General features: G+C 30.6%; 1 protein-coding gene across 3 annotated transcripts; it reads right to left on the minus strand.

The window, feature by feature from the left end:
* Window positions 1–1,878: 1,878 nt before the first annotated feature.
* Window positions 1,879–23,629, minus strand: LOC113516769 (uncharacterized). 3 transcript variants are annotated; one of them, XM_052899582.1, is made up of 4 exons: window positions 23,350–23,629; window positions 4,625–4,799; window positions 3,630–3,801; window positions 1,879–2,125 (listed from the first exon to the last, which is right to left on the minus strand). In XM_052899582.1, the coding sequence occupies exons 1-4, from the start codon at window positions 23,364–23,366 to the stop codon at window positions 1,896–1,898; spliced, it is 594 nt and encodes a 197-aa protein (XP_052755542.1). In that variant the 5' UTR covers window positions 23,367–23,629; the 3' UTR covers window positions 1,879–1,895. The 3 variants fall into 3 exon arrangements, with proteins under 3 accessions (XP_052755542.1, XP_052755541.1, XP_026757039.3); XM_052899581.1 differs by having other exon boundaries at window positions 23,120–23,627; XM_026901238.3 differs by lacking the exon at window positions 23,350–23,629 and having other exon boundaries at window positions 4,625–4,855.
* Window positions 23,630–23,988: the final 359 nt, after the last annotated feature.

Raw genomic sequence — 23,988 nt, forward strand, 5'->3', positions numbered from 1 at the left:
CAAGAGGAAACTGTTAAATGAAAAAAGAGAGAAACCCATTTGCGCTATCGGAATACGCTGGCGGGGTACCAGTAGGGGATGATAGGTGAAGATGAAAGCAGATCAGTTAGCGTATGGAGACAAATTCAATTCAAACTACGATAGTTTTCAGGTGAAACCGCATGGAGATCAACCTGAGAGGATATATTTTCAGCAATGGGTATGTTAGACCCCATTACTAACAAACCCTTTTCCCCATATGTCAGGTTGATTACTACGAGGGCCGCCTAGAAACTATTACCTATAGTTAAATTGTGGTGAATTCGTCACAATAAAGCAAGTGGTATCACGCCAACGCAGACATGCTACCATTCCTGGCCGTTTTTTTATTTATAATAATATGTAGAAACACTATGATATCAAGAAGTTTGATGAGAATAAATTTTAATTGACTTTGATAAGGATATAAAGTATTAATAAATTTTGATACGCTGCCTACCCGCTTAAAGTAGATTCCTATTTAGTCAATCCATTCAAGCCGTTTCGAAGTTAATTGCTCAATGTGGATAATTCCCACATTGACGATTAAACCTACGATTAATGTTCAGAGAGCCGACTACAACCGGTTCATGGACAATATTGCGCTTTATTTATACAATTTTATCACAGTTGTTTTACAAATTGTTTTGTAAATGTCTTAGGTATTTATGCTATGATTTGACCTGCTTTACGCAGTCGATATTAAGCCACTAAGTAGTTAACGTATCTTGGTCTGGTATCTAAAACAGTACATACTGATTCTATCGTATTTTATCTATGATAGACGGAGTATATGCTTATGTATTTACCACCTTCATAGTAAAAATAATATTTGTTTTACAGCAATTATACTAACCTACTCTTACTTATTTTACTAAAATATTGCAACGGGTATCCTATTTTTATGAGGCAGAAATTGGTATGAGAATTTACCTGGCGAGTCACAAACATTTAATTTTATTAAAAATAATCAATAACGAGGGCATAAAATTATTTAGTTCTATCGATAAAAAATTAAAAACAAAATTAATTTGAAACAATAATTTAAATCCATTTTACGTATAATAGATCCTATACAATTTTCCTTCTGCGTTAACTCGTTGAATATTTAGTTACAGTTAGCATTTTATGTATTGTTACCTTCGACGGACAAATATAATAGTTTGTGGCGATGGACTGTCTTTGATTTTGTGAAAATTTCCATATTACCGAATATAAATGAAATTCTATTTCATTATAAGCGTTAATAGCTGACTGTTGTCTGTTCACGTTGCTGACGAAACTCGCGCTCTGCTTGTTTGATGTGATGGCAAAATAGTCAAAGAAAATTTGTTCGAGCAATTGTTCAATTTTGAAACTGTTCAAACCACACTTCTCATTACTACAACTCTCTCCTAATAGTGAAATCTCGTTTCTGCCGAATAATACTATAGTGATTTATATTATGATTTGAAATAACCATTGCCAAATACATGCATTATTCTCTCGCAATGTATTCGAATGCATGGAATAGCAACTACCAGTACTAGTGAAGGTTGGTTTTGTATTATTGGTGTAATATATTCGTAAACCTAAATATATGTCGTAAGTTAGAAAAAAAGGCGGATAATGGAAAATACGTACCTTCAATACTTATTGAGAAAAAGTTTCCTAATATTTACTTTAATAAATTTAAAAATTCATAAATTGCCTGTAAACAGTAGGTAGTAGTGGTCGTTCTCTATCTCTATTTCAATTATGTATATTAGATTAACTACGTTGAATATTTTTTTAAGGTAGCATAGAAATTTAAAGAAAAACTAAACATCATTATTATTAAGCTAATATAAATATCATATCTAAAAATAAAAGATATTTGTAATAATATTTTTATTTATTTACAGTTCATCAACAAGGTTTTTAACATAGAAGTAAGATCGACCCGCGATTCCCTGAAATCCGATTTTGGCAGCAGCAGCTTCACATTCATGCTCATTTGCGGGCATGTGATCCAATCTCGCCAAAGCATACGCGGTGAGATCTTCACAACACATCATTGCTATGTAACGCCCCACCATCTTCATTCGAATGTCTGCAAACTTAATCAGGGGCAAGGGATGTGGCTGAACTGGAATAATATTTAATGAAACGCTGTGTCTTCTAATAAAACCACTATTGTCTTAGCTAATATTATTGGAAACTTGTTTGGATTTCAATAGTGTCTATTCGGGCTAATAATATATGAATTATTTGTTTAGGTATTAGGTATGTACAAAATGATCAAGCTAATAAGTACTCACATACCAATTATTGTAGATTGTGCTTTATTTATAATCTTACAGATTATAGATAATATCAAAATAATAAGTATATAAATCAAATAATAAAATATATAAATCAAATAAATTGTGGCACACATAATACAATGACATCTAGTTACAAACTGATCAGAGATCATATTGTATGTTTCAGACATACAAGTGGTAGATATACATAATATATTATAATAAATACAAAGGAAATCCAGACCAAAATTCATGAATATATTATATTTGAATTTTGTAAATCTCGCGACCATTGGAAAGTGAGTCAGTATGCCAGTATTATGATAAAAGCCCTCGGGTGTCACAGTGTATTCTATGATCTTCATCGTGTTCTTCATGCATATTTACAGGGGACGCTTACTCGTACCATCTGGTAGGCCGTCAGATTGCCTACATCGTCAAGTTGTATAAAAACAGAACATGAGTTATGCATTATATGTTTTACTAGCCACCCACTCTAGCTCCGTGCCCAAAAACTGTTTTTCGAAATTGATTAGGAAACTTGTATGGCTATTTATCTCCTTTACATTTTTAATACACATATTTTATATATAATAATATGATAACAGCAACAAAACCATCAAGTTGTTATAAAGCCTTATGTAAATAGATACACAGATAAACTGATGTTGAGAACGACTTTATTTATATTAAATCTAGTAGGAAAATTAAATAGGACAAAAATAATGAATTCTATATATATATATATATATATATATATGTGTGTGTGTGTGTGTGTGTGTGTGTGTGTGTGTGTGTGTGTGTGTGTGTGTGTGTGTGTGTGTGTGTGTGTGTGTGTGTGTGTGTGTGTGTGTGTGTGTGTGTGTATTAATTAATCATAAAATGTTTACATAAGGTCAAATTAAAAATCACGACATTCGATTTGCTTATTTAATTACATTTATTAAAGGGTCGTGGTTGCGGTTGAGCCCAGCGGCAGGTAACAAAAGATTTAATTTTATATGTATATTAGGTCCGAATCGGGAGTGAATTTCTATAAATTTGAATAATTACATCACATGATTAAAATTGTTCAAGTAAAATCCTTTATTTTAAAATTATCTTAATAATGTGAGTACACTTTACTACTTTGTTTTTTATTTACATACCTATATTTTTTGCACGAAAGGAGTGGTTAACGAGTAAAACTGTTACGATCATTAGCAAAGAACGGTGAAAAGAAGAAAAAGTTGTTTGAAATGCGACCTGTTTATTATCATTGAGTCAAGTCAGCCGGCAAAAGTTATATAAGAGCGGAAATGGCGCTTGGGAGGGCAAGAATGAGGCCGTGGCACAATATTGTCCTACCTTTAGTACGTTGTTCTTTCTTGACGAGAGCACGAAAGGCGCCGGGCGTCCCGGCGTATAACAGTATAACCTGCAGTCCCGGTCGTGGTTCCATGATCAAGGCTGCTTTGTACCATTCCACGTCCAGATATGGGTCCACTGTCTCTACCAATGCTTTTATTTTTTCCATTCTCTAAATTAAACGTTTAATATTTTGTTATGAAGGTAAAAATTTTACATGTAGCGTATCAGGAGAACATAATTATAAAATACGCTTTTACCAGCGACTTCACCCACGTGACCGGGATATGTTTACTTACCAGGTTAAAAATATCCTATATCCTTCTCCATCCCGTATAGTACGTATGTATATACCAAATTTTAAAATTTTATACTGGTTGGTTAAGTCGGTAAGGCGCTAAAAGTAACAAATAAATAAACTCACTTTCACATTTACATTATTAATAAGGAGTAACGATTTCAGATACTTCCATTATTCTGTGTAACATTTATATTTTCGTCTACCTTAATAGACGAAATTTAAAAGCAGTTTTACATAATATAATTTAAATTACATAGGTATAGATTAGATGGATATTTGCCGCTTATGAAATCAAATTGACTTCCTCTCTTGTGTGCTACCCGTAAAGCCCAGCTTAGTGTTTGAAAATTAATTATAACAAACCAGAGTTTTAATCTCGGGTGTTTGGAAGGAAAAAGTTTATTAGATAAATGACTCAAAAAAGATTTATTTTGGTTTATAAATACATTAACGTTTATAAATTAGTTTTATATTTTCAATTAATTTTAAGAAAATGTAAGTGAGCATTGGTAAATACATGCTAGGGTCTATCTGCAGAAATGTCTATATATGAAAGACCCATGATGCTGTTTTGATTTATTTAGGTGAATTTTAGGTTTTACTTCCTACCATGCGGATTATCAGTTTGTTTGTCATTCCAAGTTATAGATATAAAAGTATGAAATGTTTATACAAAGTTTAAACAAAGATTTACCTTCTTTGCAGGTAGAGAAAATATAATTGGATATATCTCCGTATTCTCTGCCCAAAAGTAAAATATCTTCCACATGCTATCAACAACATCGTATGGGTTGAAGTGTGCACCACGCTCGAATTCTTCACAAGTAGTGATGTTGTCCGCAATTGTTTTGCCTGGCCCCGCCGCCGCACTGAACAAAACAATTTCGAATATCTGAATCCAAGTAAACATCTTCTCTCGCGGTCCGTAAGCAATATCCCTCTGTTGTTTACGGATATTGAATATATAGTACAGTAAGTTGCAGTACATGTATATGAATGCAGTCTACAGAGTATCCACCTGTATCTGCAGATGCGCTTAACTGGGATTTGAACAAATAGGTGCCTTGATTTACCTACTAATGAGTTATGACTATAACACAAATAATTTCATACTAATACCATGTTCATATATTACTAATACCTGTAGAAGTTTTACTAATACAAATAAGAAGATATCGAGTTGTAAGTACTTCTATCTAAATTTAGTTAATAATTTTCTGTAGTAATCTATGCTTAGACCGGAAACAAAACCGTGGTTTGGCAATAAATAACGTGGTATTACTGAGGAGGGTAAACGGAACGGTTTAGTCAAATTAGTTGTATCTACAAGGTATATAGCACACAGAGGTAACCCATATCGCGTAGGTAATATAATGAATATAAATGGACGTTCTTTAACGTTATCGATTCTCTGTTTGTTGTTATTGGAACACTCAAGGAATTCATAACAAAAAGATTCAGTATAAATTCGTCATGAAAAAACAATAATATTTAAATTAATGTTTTTAAGTAATAAGTATATCTACTTGATTAAAATTACATTGTTTCTTCTCAAATTACATATTTCAACAGGAAATAAACACCAATTACTTGGTCTTCTACAATGCAATTAGGAAAATTATTAAATAAATATAATAATATTAATTTGTTATGTTTAGTTAAGTATAGCCAAATTAATTTATGCACACTCTTTGTCGTTCTCTTCAAAAGATAATAGAATACAAAAAATAAGAGAAACAGATTACACAGAGCTTTCAGGCCTGTCTTCCAGGCAATCTTTCAATAGAGTGAAATACTTAATCATAAACAGTACCTATAATCGGAAGTACACACATTTTCCGAATGGTTATTAATTAACTATATCATTGTTATAAACTACATATAGGTATTCCATGGTTTGGGGTTTTCAAGATTGACGTATGGTAATCAAATCGACCGTAACTTACTAATGGTAATGCGACGCAGATTACATATGCTGTGTGATGTGAATAATTTATGGAAACATAGGTAGATGTAAATTCCACATCTCTTGCAATCCATGTAAGGTGGAAGTAATTTCATATATTACACAGTGTTTTAGCCAAATTTAGGAGCGAAATATATTAGAGGAAAAATATTTTATCCATCCTTTGGTTTATATTTATCACCAGTGAGGGTGAATAGGTTCTGCGCAATCCGCATCGGAGATTCCTTCTCGGCTGCAGGTCGTAAACCACCCGTCTAGTTGTACCGGAGTAGGTACGACCCGGCTTTAGTGACTATATTTTTCTGCAAAGTCAAATCATATGTAACTACCGTAAAAAATAAATAAGAGTGTAAGTAAGAAATTGTTACAAGAAATTGTCACGTACTTTTTTTTTTATTAATATCTAACTAAATGATTAACTTTATTTAAATCGAATGATTTGTCAACTACAATGATATTTCAACGATTTATTCTTACGAGAATCGAGCTACACGTATTAGATACTGCAGCACACGCATGTGATTATCAACTTTTACAAAAGTGCATCCAACCACCTTCTCTTTTCAAATTACTTGTATCTTTTCTTTGCACCAGTCTTGATTATTGTACTAAGAAGCTAGTTCTAAATAAAATAAGAGAAAGACTCGGAACACTTATCATTATAATGACAAGAAATTTCTACGGGATCACAAAAATGGTCAATATATTCTTAGGGTATGAATAAACACGTTCTATTTTTATCACACGAGGGGAATAAGATTTTAATATACATTTAACACCAGCTGATAAAACAATAAACACAGAAACGTACAAAGTTAGTAAGCACTCTAAGATAGTGAATAGATTTTATTTATATCATAAATGGATCTTAAAACTACTGTACAATCAACAAAATAATACATCAAAGGAGTAAAATATTTTCTCTTATTAATCTGATACGGTTGAAAAAATCTCCAAACTACATCTATATTTAATAAATTTTAATATATTTATATAAAAGCACGATGAAACTTTGTTTATGCGAGAATTGTTTTTAAATTTTACCTACTTGAAGTCAAAGTATACTCATATTGTAAGTTCCCAACATTTGCATTACATGTTAAATTTCAAAGCGATTTAAACGTTTCTGATTATAATAGGTCTCTATAGAGCACTAAATCTTTGGTTATAGTTATTCTAGTTATAGTTATTCTGTGTAAGGCTATTCTTAATATTATATCCCTACATAATGTATAATCTTATTCTGACATTTGCAAATATATTTTTAAATTTCAATAAAGTTTATAAACATATATATTTCTTTGATTTTATCTGTGCGAAGTTCAATCCTAAATTTTTATTACAACAAACAGCTAAAATAGCAATTTTCTTATCCATTGATCCAGAACTTAAGTTATCACTATTCAATATTTTGATATTTATCGCTACTCATTATTATTTTTTTATTTAACTTGGGGCGACAAACAATCTGATGGTTTATTTGGTGAAAACAAATATAGACAAAGTATATTGAGACGTCCGTGGTATCTCTTTTTATATACCTATGTACTTAAGTATTCATATAGACAATTTTTATTCAATATCTTCCGCTGTTTACTAATTTTCATAAATAAATCCATGTACAAAGATAATCCTGTTGCCACACAATGATATTTGATATCTGTTTGATGTGATTCCAATTTGATCTCAATTCAATTGCGTCAAAAGTCAATTTGCAGGTGTCAATTGCTATTCACCTACACAAAGGATAAAATAGAAAATGAAAGCTTGTATTCATCGTAGAATCATATGTAAATACCCCTACACTATTTAAATACTATTAAATGTTTATCAGTAACTAGATGAAGCCTGTGGCTTCGTCTGCATGTAAGTATAAGATAAATGGTTGTATGGCAGTCTGTGATTCTCAAAGAAGTATGAAATTTAATTCTGATTATGAAAAAGTATATTACGGCCTTTGTATTTTTCTCTGCACACTCTTATACATTTGTAAGGAGTTTCATCTTCGTTAAAGAAATTTATATAAATTTTACTATGGTAGAGAAGTTTATATAAATAAAACAAATTTCTTGCAGGTGTAATTCCTTAGGGAGGTCCTAGGGAAAGATATTGATATTTGCATTTCATTATTTTCATATAGAGGGACGTATCCTAGGTTTTTATTAGAAAATATACAATCGTGCTAATTATTTAAAACAAAAATAAAAAAAAATTGCCACCCCTTTTTTCGTCTGAGGTATGGATTTATCAAAAACTTTAAAATACATGTTTATCACTTTAATCCAGAATCACAAATAGTGAATTTTAAGCAGATCAAATTAGCTACTTTTTAAATTTTATTCTAATGTTTATTTTTTTATTTTTATATTTATGTAGAGTTTCCAAAAACGAAATAAGACGTATATATTTATTTTTGCTGAGAAGGTTTGATATTAAATTTCATTCTTCTTGCTTAAAAAATTACAGATGTTTGTATTATAAAATGAAAACACAATTTCAAGTTTTTAACTCATGTGGTTTAAGCTGTATGTTAATGAATTAATTAGGACATTTATATATTGTTTTATTAGATTAATAAATTAATGAAAACTGTGAAGTAAAATGTGCATGCCGATAGTACCTACATGCTACATACTCGTACCTATAACAAATACCTATGTACCGCATCGATAGGCAAGTAACAAGATACGCCATCTGCAGCAAGCGCAGCGCACTGGGATTACATAACCCAATCATCACTAGTATAAATAATAATATATTATTCAACATGAGAATTATTAGAACTCTGCAGATTTACATTTTCTAAATTGACTCTCGCCGTAGATAGCTACTCTCATTCTTTGTTCGAATTCCTTGTTGAAATAAAGAAATTGAATTGTATGAGATCCAATATTTGTACCTACAGGTAGGTAAGCGAAATCTCGCAATCTGATTCTTATTATTAATGAGCTGTGAGATAATGGTTTTCCTGCTTTCAATTGCTTATAAACAGTAATTAGATAGGTGATACCATAAGAACGTCATGTTTTTTTTTCTAAGTAAATAGGAATGCACGTTTAATATTCTAATATATAACATCTTATGTTTCATGTTTCAAGTGAATAATAATTAAATAGCAAAGCTGATTTGTAATATGTAGGCGCTTAAGGCCTCATTTTTGCTATACCCGTTATAGTTTTTTTATGCAACAGCAAACAAGCTGATAGCCCATCTGATGGAAAGTGGTGACTGTTACCTATAGACATGAACAGTAGCCTGGACATCACAGAGTATACTGTGTCATTAGTGATACTCTGGATGTGTTGCCATTTCTGAGGACTAAGGTGTTATGTCTCTGTACCCTGTAGTTTCATAAGATTTTTCCAAAAAGTAAAGGTTTTCGATTCGCGTGTATTGATTGTCAGCTATTTATATTTGTATTGTGGAATAGTACAATCATCGTAAACTTAAAATTTCACGGAGTATTAACAATCAACATCAAAAATACAAGTATAATGTAAATGTGGCTTTAGCATTCAGATATCTCGAACACACCCACACATACCTCAAACAGAGCAAACAAAAAATATATACAACTGAACCAACATTTTATGCTGTATTCTATTATATGATTCAATTTGCCTCGATTCTGCGTATATATTAAAATTTACATCTTACTTTAAGGAATACAATGTCAAAAACTTAAATTTCTTTTTATTTTGTTAGAAAATTTTATTATCTTTATTCTATCACAAATTCCTAATAATCCTGTGATAGTATCTATCACTGTGTTTATATAAAGAGATATAACAAACATCTGTTTCTCTCTAGCTTTAAATTCTATTAGTGAATTAGTTTTAGTTAACGAATTATTAAACAAGTCTTACCGACAATTCAATCCTGGAACTAATTTAAGCAAAGCAACCTTAATTAGAAGAGTCCCTTTCTTAAATTAATCCTATCCTATCGAAAATCAAATGCGACACCTTATTTAAGTCAAGCTATTGTTAAAACTGTGTCACGGTGCTTGTCAAGTGGACCAGATGTTTTCATTTTCCATTGTATTATTCTCATTTTGTAAGGTTCTAAGATACTTAGAGTTCGTGGTAACACAAGAGTCGGTTTGAATTAATGGTATAGCAACGTCAAAAATGGACTATAGAATTTTGTGTTATATTTAGGCATACACATAGGTGTGACTATTGTTCTCAATGATATTTTTTAAGATAATGGATTAGTAAGATGTCCACGTCCAGGCTATTTGATTTACGCAGTGACAGATGATAGGTGAGGATTGAGCCAAATCAGTTGGCCCATCTATACTCAGTAAATAGTCTACATACCTATAGCGATATGAAATTGCTTAGTGAGCATTTCGAGGAATCTTTTCTTAGTAATCAGATAAATAATATTATACTTACATTGTCAATTCCTTGGAATGCATCACAAGATATTTATAAGGCTTTAATACAATCTATATGCATAATATATTGTTTTGTAAAAAATGTACTAAAGATATATATATATATATATATATATATATATATATATATATATATATATATATATATATATATATATATATATATATATATATATATATATATATATAAAGTTAGTGTAACATCATAGATAATATAATAAAGTACAGCATTTTGGACATTGTAACTGCATTATATATACCTATACAATTCTCAAGCCAAATCACAATAGACGTCTCATGCAAGCCAATTATGTCTATCTGCCGCCTGGTTAGTTAGCCAAAGCCTCTAATACAATATGGATTTAGTACGATTGAGTTACAATTTGCTCAAACTATTAAATATGATTATTTCGTAGCGAAATTGAATTAAAACTTAATTCAGAAACACATTTTGATAATTACAGTTGACTTGGACGAAAGAGTCGGTAGTAATATGGATTAGAAGACTCGTTACAAACAGTACAACCAAGTCCATCCCCATGTAAAATCATTACGATGAATTCTTAGTGAATTCGTCACGATGATGGGCCAAGAGTTCTGACTTCATTCTCATCTATCAAATCTTACTAATCTAAAATAATAACGCACACAAGTTTGTCATTCTATTTCCCTCCATTTGTACTTAAAACAAAGAACTATATTTGTCCAAACTCAATATGCATTTGACAAGGCAACCGTAATTGCTATATTTTTTCCCACTTTATTTATGAATAGACATTCATAATAGTGAGATAAATATTATCTACTAGAGAGTAAATATTGTAAACAGTAAAATAAGCATTTATTTATAAAAAAATAACTAATCTTGTCTGAACTTATTTGAAACTAATATGAAAGTAATAAAATACTTTCGACTACTCAGAACACTCAGAATTCTCATATTAAAGAGTCATCAAAATCGGTTCGGAATTAATAGAGTTGTGTAAAGTTAAATTGAGAACCACCTTATCTTTTTGAAGTCGATTGAAGTACAAATAAACAATGTATTTCGACTTAATTGTACCTATTTTCACGTCGACTCTAATAATAATTATTATAAATTATTTGCTAGAAACATAGATAATATGATTTTACAGTTTGTTTTTTAATGTTTAGTATATTTCGCCATATTTAATAGCATGCAAATGTTTATAAGTAGAATCCAACATAATGAATCCGTTACATTATAATTTTAATATAATTAACATATTAAATATAAGAGTATTTAGGGAAGGGTGGAAGGGGGGAAGGGGGGAAGGGGTAGGGTCAGAATTGGCTGATGACCACTTCACGATCCGAGCGAAGTTTCACAAAAATATGTTTGAGAGTACATATATGCCTTTTTTAAAGGATCAGACTCATTCTGGAAACTAATCTTAATTATGCCAAAGATATTAAACACGATCATCTATTTAATTCATCATCATCATCACCAGAACCTATCTGTGGTTACTTACTCGTCTGCTAAATATGGCAACTACTGACAAAACCCTCCATTAGCAAGAGGCCTATCTTTGCAGTGAACAGTTAACGGCTCATATGATGATCTGTTTAGTTATTCATAGGGCAATTTACGATGGCACGAGCGTGTGTATTTCTAAAGTATTTTTTATATACGTTTTCATAATTATTTGCATTAATTTAATAAAATCAGATTATTATTTAAAGCTAGATATTCAAATGTCACGTCGAGTACATCGAGTCGACCTCTCTTATGTAGCGATGCGTAGGTATTTTGATTTTTTGTCAGCGCGGACAACGTACCATTAACCCAATTCCGTAGTAAGTATCATTGATAAAAAGGTATGGGGTCGACATGTTGAACGAATGAGCGATGAAAAAATATTCAAGAGATAAAATTGAAAGTGTGCGGAACCAGAAACGGCATACCTCAAATTAATGACCCAATGACGAGGCTACGCCGAATGAATTTGTTTGTTAGCCATAAACATTAGCATACCGATGTTGGTATTTTTTTTGTTACATTAAAATACAAATACATTGTTTTACAATCGACAGCATTTATAATGTTTACTTCCTTGCAATTCTAGTCGAATTTTGTCACGAATGAATTCCTAATTATATTTTTAAATAAAATTTTAAATTATCACAAGTCTCCTTTCATTGTACATAAACTTATTTGAATGTCTCTTTTTATTGTGCACAAACTTATTTTAAACTTATACATAAATGATAAGTAACGAAAATCTTGCTGAATATTTCATAGATATAACGCGGTATATGCAATATTATAAGTTTCTAGACTGACAGATAACAACAACAAGACAGGGATTTAGACAGTGCATTGTCTGCCTGTAATTCAATATGAAGCTAAGCACGAATGAAATACAATAGTTTGATTAGAGATTTATTAATGAGAAGATTGGGAATGGATCATATAATATTGTTACTCAAATTATACTGTATAATATTGAACGATCAACATGACTTGAAAAATATAATAGTACAAGCAGAATAATACTGTAATACCCACAACTATATAAAGTGTACGAACGTCAAATTTTGCATAGAGATTTCTTTTGTAACATAACAATTTACAAAAGGGATTTTGAGAATTCCCACGGGAACGGGATAAAACACGCTCCGCACGAGATAAACCTCCAGTTTACTACAATATAAAACCTTCTGGTTACTACAATATAACGCGCGAAGGATTCAATTCAACAAGTCGAAATCGTATTAGTGAACCTAAAAATTGCCCCAAAAACGTGGACTACTACATTAAAATATATATCTTTTTATATTTTTGTAAAAACTACGTAGTTAGGCAAAATTGTTCAGTTTCATGAAAACCATCATTGTGTATGGGGTTAGTGCACTCTTTGCTTGCAAAGACTACTAACAACTAACTTGTACTAACGCAAAATCTAATGTGAAAGTTTGTTTAAACAGCCACACAGCCAAAGTCAGTTTAATGATCGTTATCAATTAATTTTTTTTAAAACCGGTCTTATGGACCAAGTCGTGGGCATCATTAGTAATTTATATAACTAGTTAGAAACTTATTGTGTTGCATGGTTACATTCTGAGTTCTTTGGCATAAAAGTTACTATGTGTATCTATAATACCATGGCATAAAAGTTACTATAGGATGAAATCAAAATTCTATGCACTCTTACTAAATAATATTGTACCCAAATAATAGAGATCTGATAATGACAAAATACTAAGTCTTTTACTCTAACAACAATTGGACACACCATTTTAAACAGACTTCAAAAAGAAGAAGGTTCTCAAATCAGTTGTATGTTTTTATATGTTTGTTACTTCATAACACTTTTAGTTAAAAATCCGATTTAGAAAACTATTTGTTTGTCTGAAAAGAAATACTTTTAGATTAGCTCCATAGAAATTTTATCAAAATAGGTTCAGTAGGTTAATTTTTTAATCAAAATAAATGGTTTTCTCAAAAAGTCGATTTTTATTGGGGAACGCAATCTTAAATTATAATGAATATTTCTGATTTTTTTTTTATCATTTATCAACCTTTTTAGAAAAATGTTATACATACATACATATGTATCTTTTATTGCCCTTGTAGAACATAAGATACAGCAATTAGTGTAGTTACTTGTTAGCAAGGGTGGGTTATCTCTGACAGAGATCTCTGCCAACCAACCTAATGCAATGAAAGAGAAAATAAATAGAGCGTAATCTAGTACAGTAAAGTTGTATACTGTTCTACTCGTATATGGCGGAATAGGAAACTTATTTAAAAGATTAATAATCCTTTCAATTTCACTGTGTATGCATCTTACAATTTTAATTACATGCGATCAATATAGGTAGCTGCGGTTGCATCGATTACTGCCGGGAATGCGTTATGACATTCCCCTCAATTGAACAAGTAATATACACTATGTGTTCTGGAAATGTAAAGTTTATTAGTGTACATTTAAATGTTTTTATTATATTCAGAATAATATATACAATGAAACTGTAATTTTCATTGTTATTAAAGCCATGGATTTGTCATCGTCAATTAAGATAAAGTCGTTATCGTTTCTACCTATACTAAATTTGTTCATATATCCAAATATAATCCAAATATTATATAGCGAAAACAATTTTTTTTGCAAATAAATCATATAAATAAATGCCATTGTTTAATAATCCATAAAAGACCGAAAAAGATATTTATGTGTCGAATATTTTTATTTATTATGCTCCAACAAAACTGTGAGTTTTAATAGTAAATCAATAGTGTAACAAGTATAAGCATTATCGGCTATTAATAAGTTTAGACGAAAACATAATATGTGAAATTGTTTTCCATTTGTAGTATCAGAAATTAGGTCATTTTCAATCTAGAACTATGTAGCCGCCAGCATTTGTTAATAGATAACTATATATAGAGTTGTACAGTTGCCAAGTTATGCACATATTATTATTAAGAAGCGTCTTCATATAAATGCATGTGACTTTTCAAATAAAGGTGGGTAATGATAACACCACATAAAAGTAGTTCATATTCCTATCGATCGATACTGCAAAATATCTAATATTACATATATAAGCCGATATACCAACTTACAAAAAAAAAAAAATATAGATTATGGAATCTTAATCTATTCCTTAAAAATTACACACCTCTTTAGGTATGATAAGAACAAAAACTATTTAATTATTTCCTATTATTAATATCCTAGCTAAATAATTAAATCGGTTTCATTCGCATTGCTACCCCATATTTTAAATCAATCATTTATATTTGTAAATGGGATCGATTCTAGGGTAACATTTTTTTAAACCTATCTAAAAATTTTTTATTTAAATTTGATGTCACGACGAAATTATTATGCTTAGAATCAATATGAAATATTTGCTAATATAATATCTAATAAATTTAAAACAAAATATAAAAAAAATTGTTTATAATGGTGCATAAAATATTAATTTCGAGAATTTATCAAATAAAAATATTAGGTCATGGGATAAGTTTAGGGAAATGACGCCTCAGCTTCGAGCTCAGTACCTGTACACATCACTATTGGTGAATGACCGATAACGGCCCGATAATTTGCTGGCACTTAAAGCGTACGGCTACACGTTACACACGAGATAGAATGAACTCTTATTTATAGTTTACTAGCTAGCCCGCCAAACGTTGTTTTGCTCTACCGCCACCTACCCACTCCATTTTTTCTTATCGAGATTCTGACTATACTAATTCTGAAGTAGCAGCAAACAATACACATTTACAAAATTTCTTTAAATTTGGATGCAGTTTTGGAGTTTGAACAAACATCGTACTATATATTATAGTCGTTTTAGGTCGTTAATTGTCTGTGAATTAGAGAAGTTGAAAAACCAATAGTCCAGTAAATAGTAAATAGTCCACTTTTAGATGTATTAAAATGAAATGTACACCTAATTTTAAGTTAGCGATTCGAAAATACAACTATGAAAACCGTATCCAATTTGGTGTAGCAGTTATTACATGATGTCAGAACTTACATACAAACAACTAGATAAAATTTCTATAAATTATCTCTATTGGTCTTATAAATCCCTTATTTTATTACAATTACTTAAATATTTCCCATGTACAGACATCGTTTAGTTACAATTTTATTATTTTAAGAAGTAAGATTACACACTTTATAAGAAAAGGTTTCTAAAAGGGAAGAGTTTATTCGTATGTATTTTTAGTGGCTTTGTTGAGAAAATGCGTTGCCAGTGCTGTATCGACTTTGATAATAATTCACATTTATAATATTAGAAAGGATTCCTGTAATATGAAAAAAAAATTTAATATTTTAAACCGAGAAAAAATCATAAGAGGCATGTTAAATGATTCTGAAATTTTTATGTGTACATTTTTTTATTTATGTAACGATTTAATATGTCATATTCAGGTCCCGAAAGCCCAGAATATGCAGTATGATATACGGGCGTGATAAACCTACTGTCATAGAGTTTGTTCCGCCTAAAGTCGAATAAATAATACAAGTTTTAGCTGTATTTTAAACAAATATAAATTAAATAAAAAAATACCTAAGTGAAACTTTTAATTTTGTGTGCTATAAGAATAATATGGTAGCTTATAATTAATTAGCTTACTGCTGAAGGCTGTGTTGTGGTTTGAGGTGGGTATACTCGTATACTTCATGATATATGTATATACGTAATGGTTATCACTTTCCATTACGTGGTCGTCAGCTTGTTTGTCATATAAATTTACATAAAAAAAGATGGTGAAATTACAGTATACGGAAATATCACAGCTCAATAATCCTCAATAATGGCAACGCAAGAATGGTACCATTACATTCTCTACTCATCACACAGTGTATTCTGTGATATCTCTGGTACTGTTCAGGTCTATAGCTGATGGCTACTACTTTCTATTAGATGAACTGAAACTTGTTAATAAGTATCATAGTCTTAGAAAAGAAAAAAAACAAACCTAGTTATTTTGATTTAAAAACTAAACTATTGAACACATTTTTTTTTTAAATTTCTATAGAACTAATCTGTAAGTATATTCGTTCAAACAGAAAAGAAAAAAAAAGAATTTTCCAAATCGAGTAAATGTTTGTTACCTCATAACTGACAGAGTTATTAGGTAACAAACATATAAAAATATAATCGCAATAAGAACCTTCTTCTTTTTGAAGTCGGTGGAAAAATATCTTGTTATAAACTTTCTTTCCTGCAACACAAATTTGTTTTGATATTAGCAAAACTTGTTGTTCTTATAAAAAAGTGCAGTTAAACAGTTACAAAAAAAAACCACTAAAAAGATTTCTATAATATTTTATAATCACTAAAAGTAATGCAGTACAAAATTAGAGCACGTAGTTACGATTATGTCGAAAAACTAATATAGGTACTCATAAATATAACTGTGTTAATAAATAATTATGACTGAACATTTTATTCCATTCCATATTAGGAATACAAATATTTTGCGAACCAGTGGGAACCCAGTTTTCATTATGTCGGTCTATTTATGTCTGTGTATACAGTAATACAAACAAAGACCGATTTAAACAGATGCCGCAAATTGTGGTAATCTGAATGAAAATGAAGAGTTTCATATTATTATTTTTTAGTTGCATTATAATTTTAGAAAAGAGCTAATTAAGTATAATGAATTACAAAACCCTTTCTATTATTTACTTCATTAAGCAAAAATATCTGTCTTTGTTTAGGGTGAAGAATGAATACGCAAAATATCTGAAGCGTGATACCGTTTTAAATAACAACTATCTATCATTTCTTTTGTCTGTAATCGAAAGGGTAGGTAGATACTTTAGTTAGCTAGTTATAATCTCTGGTAGGTAATAAGACAGAAGGTTGTGCGGCCATCGCCATATTAATTAATTGCTGTTGCTACTCAATTCCAGAAAACGTGTATAACCAAGAACACTATAATCCTTTCTTCGATAATTCCAGTATATTCGGCTATCGTAATCAACTATGATGATGATGAATCCTGATCGTTTTCGGATTTTACTACGCTATTATAATTTAATCGTCTACATAGGAAGCTATTAGCTTAGCTGTTGTTGACGTTGGTGTGTTCGAATATGATTTACATAGCCAATCTTTTTTGTAAAGGTTTTTGCGCAAACCGGGCATCCGAGCGCACATCGTCATTATAGTTGTAATGTATCGGTAATGTACATTGCACTCGATGCAGAAAAAAGTTTACGCGTGTGTTTTAAGTAGATGACCATAATTACTTTTCATCATCACATCGCTTATCATATCCATGTAATTCACGGTCCCTCCATAAAAATATTTATTTATTAAAAAAAAGAAAGACATATTTTTAAGCATTTTTGAGTCGTCATATTCTTATGCGTATATTCGTGTGCGTAAGTAAGCAATTAAATTAGTGTGTGTGTGTGTGTGTGTGTGTGTGTTTTTTTTTTCTTCTACCCTTTTATTCTTAGTTTTCAGTTGCGATTTTAGCATGAACGCATGCTTAGTTAACATTGAAGTGAATTTTGTGTAGTTATCTGTTTTGTGGCTATTTCCAAATACGAGTATCTACTACATAATACGATTTAAATGAATGTGTAAATGTATTCTAGCCCTGTACTATTATATAAACACAGCATTTGTTAAAATTTATAAATATACATTGTTTGTAATATTTGGCGTACCTATCTGTAATATCTATTTACATAAATAATAAAGATAACACAGTTCATGGATATCATCGACATTTTGCTCGATTGTTACCAACAGACAACATTATATACTATCTTATATTTGAATAGCGTAATATAATAATCGCGTAATAGTTACTTCTCTGTAATTTTTTATTTTATGATGAAACAAAAATGCATGCTATTGTGTTTCTTTTTTATACAGTCAGGAAATCTAGTACTGAGGAATAACACTGGTAATGTGCAAGGAATACTAGGAATCACACTTTTTCGTTCGGTGAATGTGTATATATTATGTAGATCTCTAGTGTTATTCATATTTACAGACGACGTTATCATTTTTATCGTTTTTCACCGATAGTTTTTTCTCTATTTCTTTGTTTTACTTTTAATCTCTTTTATAAATAGGTGTTCAACTGGCTCTTCTACTGGAGGATAACCTTGGAGTTACTTAGTAGGATAAAGCACTTTTTAGCTCAGTTGCTTGCCAAATAGTTTCCTTATAAGTTTTCCCTATATCTTTTATTTTATTCTCAGTACATATTCTTAATTCTCTTTTCTAAATCTACACACCGATATATTCACAAAATTGTAATTACGAGTAAAAAACCAACATCATTTTTAACAATACTTTTTTTTTTTATACAACTTAGAATGGCCAACAAGCTGACGACCCACCTGATGGAAAGTGGAAACCGTCGCCTATAGACATGAGTAGTACCATGGATATAACAGACTATACTGTTTCGCCCATGATACCCCCCCCCCCTGCGTTGCCATTCCTGAGGACTCTAATCAGGTGTTATTCCTCTGTACCCAGTAAATTTACGCCATATCCCACCCTTCAAACCGAAATACAGCCATGCAAATACAACTGCTTCACGGTTGAAACACGAATGGGACAGAGGTACCCAAGCAATCGACTTTTGTACAAAGTCTCCCTGAGTAGCTACTATAAAAGAAATAATTCAAATATTCCGACCAATAAACTATATTATATGTTATAACTATATCAAATAAACTATGATGACTAAATATTTACCAGAGGGAGACTTTGTACAAAAGTCGATTGCTTGGGTACCTCTGTCCCATTCGTGTTTCTACCGTGAAGCAGTTGTGTTTGCATGGCTGTGTTTCGGTTTGAAGGGTGGGATATGGCGTGAATTTACTGGGTACAGAGGAATAACATCTGAGTCCTCAGGAGTGGCAACGCATGGGGAGTATCATGGGCGAAACAGTATACTCTGTTATGTCCATGGTACTGCTCATGTCTATAGGCGACGGTTACCACTTTACATCAGGTGGGCCGTCAGCTTGTTTGCCATTCTAAGTTGTATAAAAAAAAAAAAAAAAAAATATAAACTCTTTAAAATTAGTACCTACACAATTGGCGAAGATTTCGCATAAGATATAAAAAACTTTAGTCGAATTGAGAAACTCATTCTTTCTGAAAATTTTAGATAACACGCATTTATACTAATGGAGTCTGTTATAAATACAACTCCAATACTTATGTGATCATCGCAAAAACAAACGTCAGAAATCAAATAGCTACCTACATATGTATAACAATGTTTTCAAGTATCTCTTTGTCATCTTGTGTGATGAAACGAGAGTGAATAATGTATTTACTTACGTATCATTGCACAATTTGTATCCTGTTTTAAATTGCGTTTTGCGCTTATGATATATTGGGAAAAAAATCTACATATCTACTTTGTATCATTGTAAAAAACTTATATCTACTATTAAAAGGTGTCTGGTCCATTATATCATTTTACAGTAAGAGCCTAATTAAAGTGTTGTTAATTAGATAAATAGCTATATATAAATAACGATACGAAAAAACAGAAATAATTATACATAGATATATTTATAAAAATATGAATAGATGTACACTTTAATACATAAACACAAAAATGGAAACCTTACGTACATATATTTCGTTTGGCCTTCCTCCTGTGTGACACAGCTGTTTTATTTCGAGGTTACTGGGACTATATTGTTGAAATTTCACAGATGGACATCATCTACGAACCGCTAAACAGTCATAATAATATCGTAAAACAACAGAAAATAACATTTGGCACTGTATACTAACTGCAGCATGAAAAAATATAATTGAGTAGAGTTTGGTGACTTTTTATTTAGATTAATAGCTATTGTGGGATGCTGAAGCTACGCAAATTGTAGTACATGTCTATAGTTGAAGGTTATCATTTTCCATTAGGTGAGCCGACATCTTGTTTGCAATTCCCATTACTATATTAAATCCGTGTTTGACGTCTGTATTTTTTTCACGCGGGTAAAGCAAAAAAATCTAAGTATATAATTTTTTAAATCCTGTCATTTAATGTATGAGAATCATCAAAATTAGCAAAAGAGTATTTGAACTATAAATAAATATAAGAATAATAATATTCAGCGAGAAATTAACAAGTGGCTGTTATAGTAAACAAAGCTCGTTGATCATAATCGTCATCATCACTTAATAGTTAAAAAATACATTTAATGCTAATATAATTAGCAATGAAAATAATATAACATGAAAGCTACAATGTTTATTTGTTTGTTATATTTTTTTTTTGTATAGCTTTGTAACCGATTTGAGTGATAATTGGACAGAGGGATAGCCTGAAATTTTCTTGTATTATTTGCCAGTAAAATTGAGTTTGAGGGTATTTGTATATATTGGTATTATCTACTATAAAACTCCACTCACACCTCAAGCGTCTTACATCAATAATATTCGTAAGCAAGTAATTTTGAAATTATTCTCTTTATTTATTTATAGAAGCAGAAATAGAACATGAAACATTGTATGGATTTCGTTTGTGAAAAATTTTGTCAGTAGACGGTTTATTAATTGCAAATACAGAATTCCTATAATTTAAAAAATACTGTATAGTGAGATTTAATCTTAAAGTACCATTCTCCAAACTTATTTTCATTTTTAATTTGATAGTTAAGCAAAACTATTACGTGTATCATTAAAACTTTTGTGTGTTTATATCGAGATTTAAATATAAGACATTTTATTACCTGTAGTTTTGACAAAATAATACTAAAAATTTAATTTATACCATTAAATTGCTATTTTTATTTTAGAAATAGATACATAAAATGGTTTTTCACAATCGATTCCACTGTTTACTGTATAGAGATAGTTATGGCTTATGCTTATTGAGATACATCTATACTTAATTATAAAGAGGGAACTGCTACTATAATTACTGCTACTGGATAACTGACTTAGCATCATACAGTGTAACTACAGAGCTATATTTGAAAAATAAATTTCTTTTGTGACGAGACAATAACGAGGGATCTTTTCACATTTTACTCTTAAAGCTCATAGGTAGAGTAAACTGTACAATATAAATATTAAGTATATAAGCAAATACTGGCAATACTAATACGTATCTGTAATAAATAATAAAACTTCAGATGAATTCTTGAAAATTCAATAAAGAAAGTGCATATAACATAGAAATTGAGGCAAATCATGCAACGACATGTTCTCTAGTTCTACTTTACTGACTCTTTTATCGAAAACATTTATTATTCTAATAGAGAATATAATCTAACACATAGATGTAAACAGTTGCTCTATAAATGCTATAAAGTATAACTACTAATAATGGTAGAGGACCAGAAATGACTAGATAACTATCTACCTATCCCTTTGTTCATGTACCTTCAGTTTAAACGTGTAACAAAGAGAACGAAAGTTTATGTGGAAATTCAAAACTGCTCGGGGACATCAACATGGATTTTGCTTTTGGATCGTAATTGCAATTCTGCGAATCAATGCGTAATTTTCAACCGCTTTCAAAAATGTTCTCAATTCGATTGTATATTTTTATGTTTGTTCTCATAACTTCGTCAGCTGTAGATTGCTTTAGAAATTATTATTTAAAAATTTATACTTACAAATTGGTCCCATATCAAAATCGATTTATTAGTTTAGTTTTAAAACAAAATAACGGGTTTTGTCATAATTGAAGCCGGTTTTTTATTATGGAATACAATCATGATTATTAAAAAGTATTTATATGATAACTATTTAGGAAATATTTAAGGATTGTCATCAATAAAAGATTGCAAAAAATCCCGTAATTCGATATTCGATGACGTTGACCTCCGAAATAGCTTAACTGATTTTAATGAAATTTTGGAAATGTGTATTGTCAATTCCTATTGGAGAAAACAAAATTTACCGAATTAGAGAGTAATATATATATATATATTTATATATATATATATATATATAAAATGAAACATAATAAAACATAAAATATTTCACTATCTATTTCAAATATCACCAATGGGAGTGACAATTTGCCACTCCCAGCAATACAAAAAAATTGTCAGCTTGTTTGCCATTGGCAAACAAACTGACGGCCCACCCGACGACAAGTGATAACTGCCGTATAAAGACAACAACACCATGAATATCACAGAATATAGTGTATCGCTCTTTCTGCTTGTCTTTTTTGGGTACAAAAGTCTTTCCTTTTTATTAGAGATTCTATTGAATGTCTTACCCTTCTGATTTAAACATAGACAATGTAAGACGACGGGGAGGGGGAGGGGGGTTAGTAATTAGAAATTCTAGTCCCATGGTTAACAATATACCTTGTCAGGTCGACCTCCACGTGGTCCCTCCTGGAAACCATTGTGCTGAATTCCAGGTGTAATCATCACGTTAGGCTAACTGACCTGCCGTTTCATCCTCACCTATCATTCCTCACTGGTGTCCCGCCAGCGTATGCTGTTAGCGCAGGCGAGATCACTATTCTATTATAATCAATTAAAAAAAGTCAAAACAATGGGCAATTGCTAGCACAAACTGAGTGAAATTTTACCACCACACCACCGACATTAAGGAGAGCAAACACAAAATTTTATTAATTGTATCAAATTAAAATCACTCTACTTTTATAGCGACGTGTGTGATAATATAGAGCTATTTATTTTACAATGTAAGTAGGTACTAATTATATTATCGCCGGAATTGCCATGGGCTCACTTTTAACTGACTGTGTACGCAGTACATTGCTCCGCGTTGATAACTCTATTAATATCTATCTGATGTCTCAAAACACACATCGCGAGCCAATCACTGGTCGCTGAAGAATGCCCAACGTGCACAATACTATAAAATATGGAACAAAAATATAAGTAATCACAAAAAAAAAAATACAGTTTCTTGATATAATTAGATTATTTTTCAGTAAACCTGAATGAATGATGAATGACGCTGCATTGAAAAAAAAAAAATAAACAAAAACCAAAAAATAAATTAATAGCTAACCTGCATTTGTCTCGCAAGATGTTCAATATATTATAACTTTGTATTAATATGATTTCATTGTATATGCAGTAATTATTTCATGAAATATTATTATATCACTAATTTAATAAAATGATTACCTTTTTATGCTATAATAGACAAATATTCCCTAAAGAACAGCTACACTCTAGAGTTTCGTTATCTACTACTG

Source organism: Galleria mellonella, unplaced genomic scaffold, assembly GCF_026898425.1.
Source record: "Galleria mellonella isolate WM207_F2 unplaced genomic scaffold, CSIRO_AGI_GalMel_v1 utg588, whole genome shotgun sequence".
Classification (NCBI taxonomy): Eukaryota; Metazoa; Arthropoda; class Insecta; order Lepidoptera; family Pyralidae; genus Galleria; species Galleria mellonella.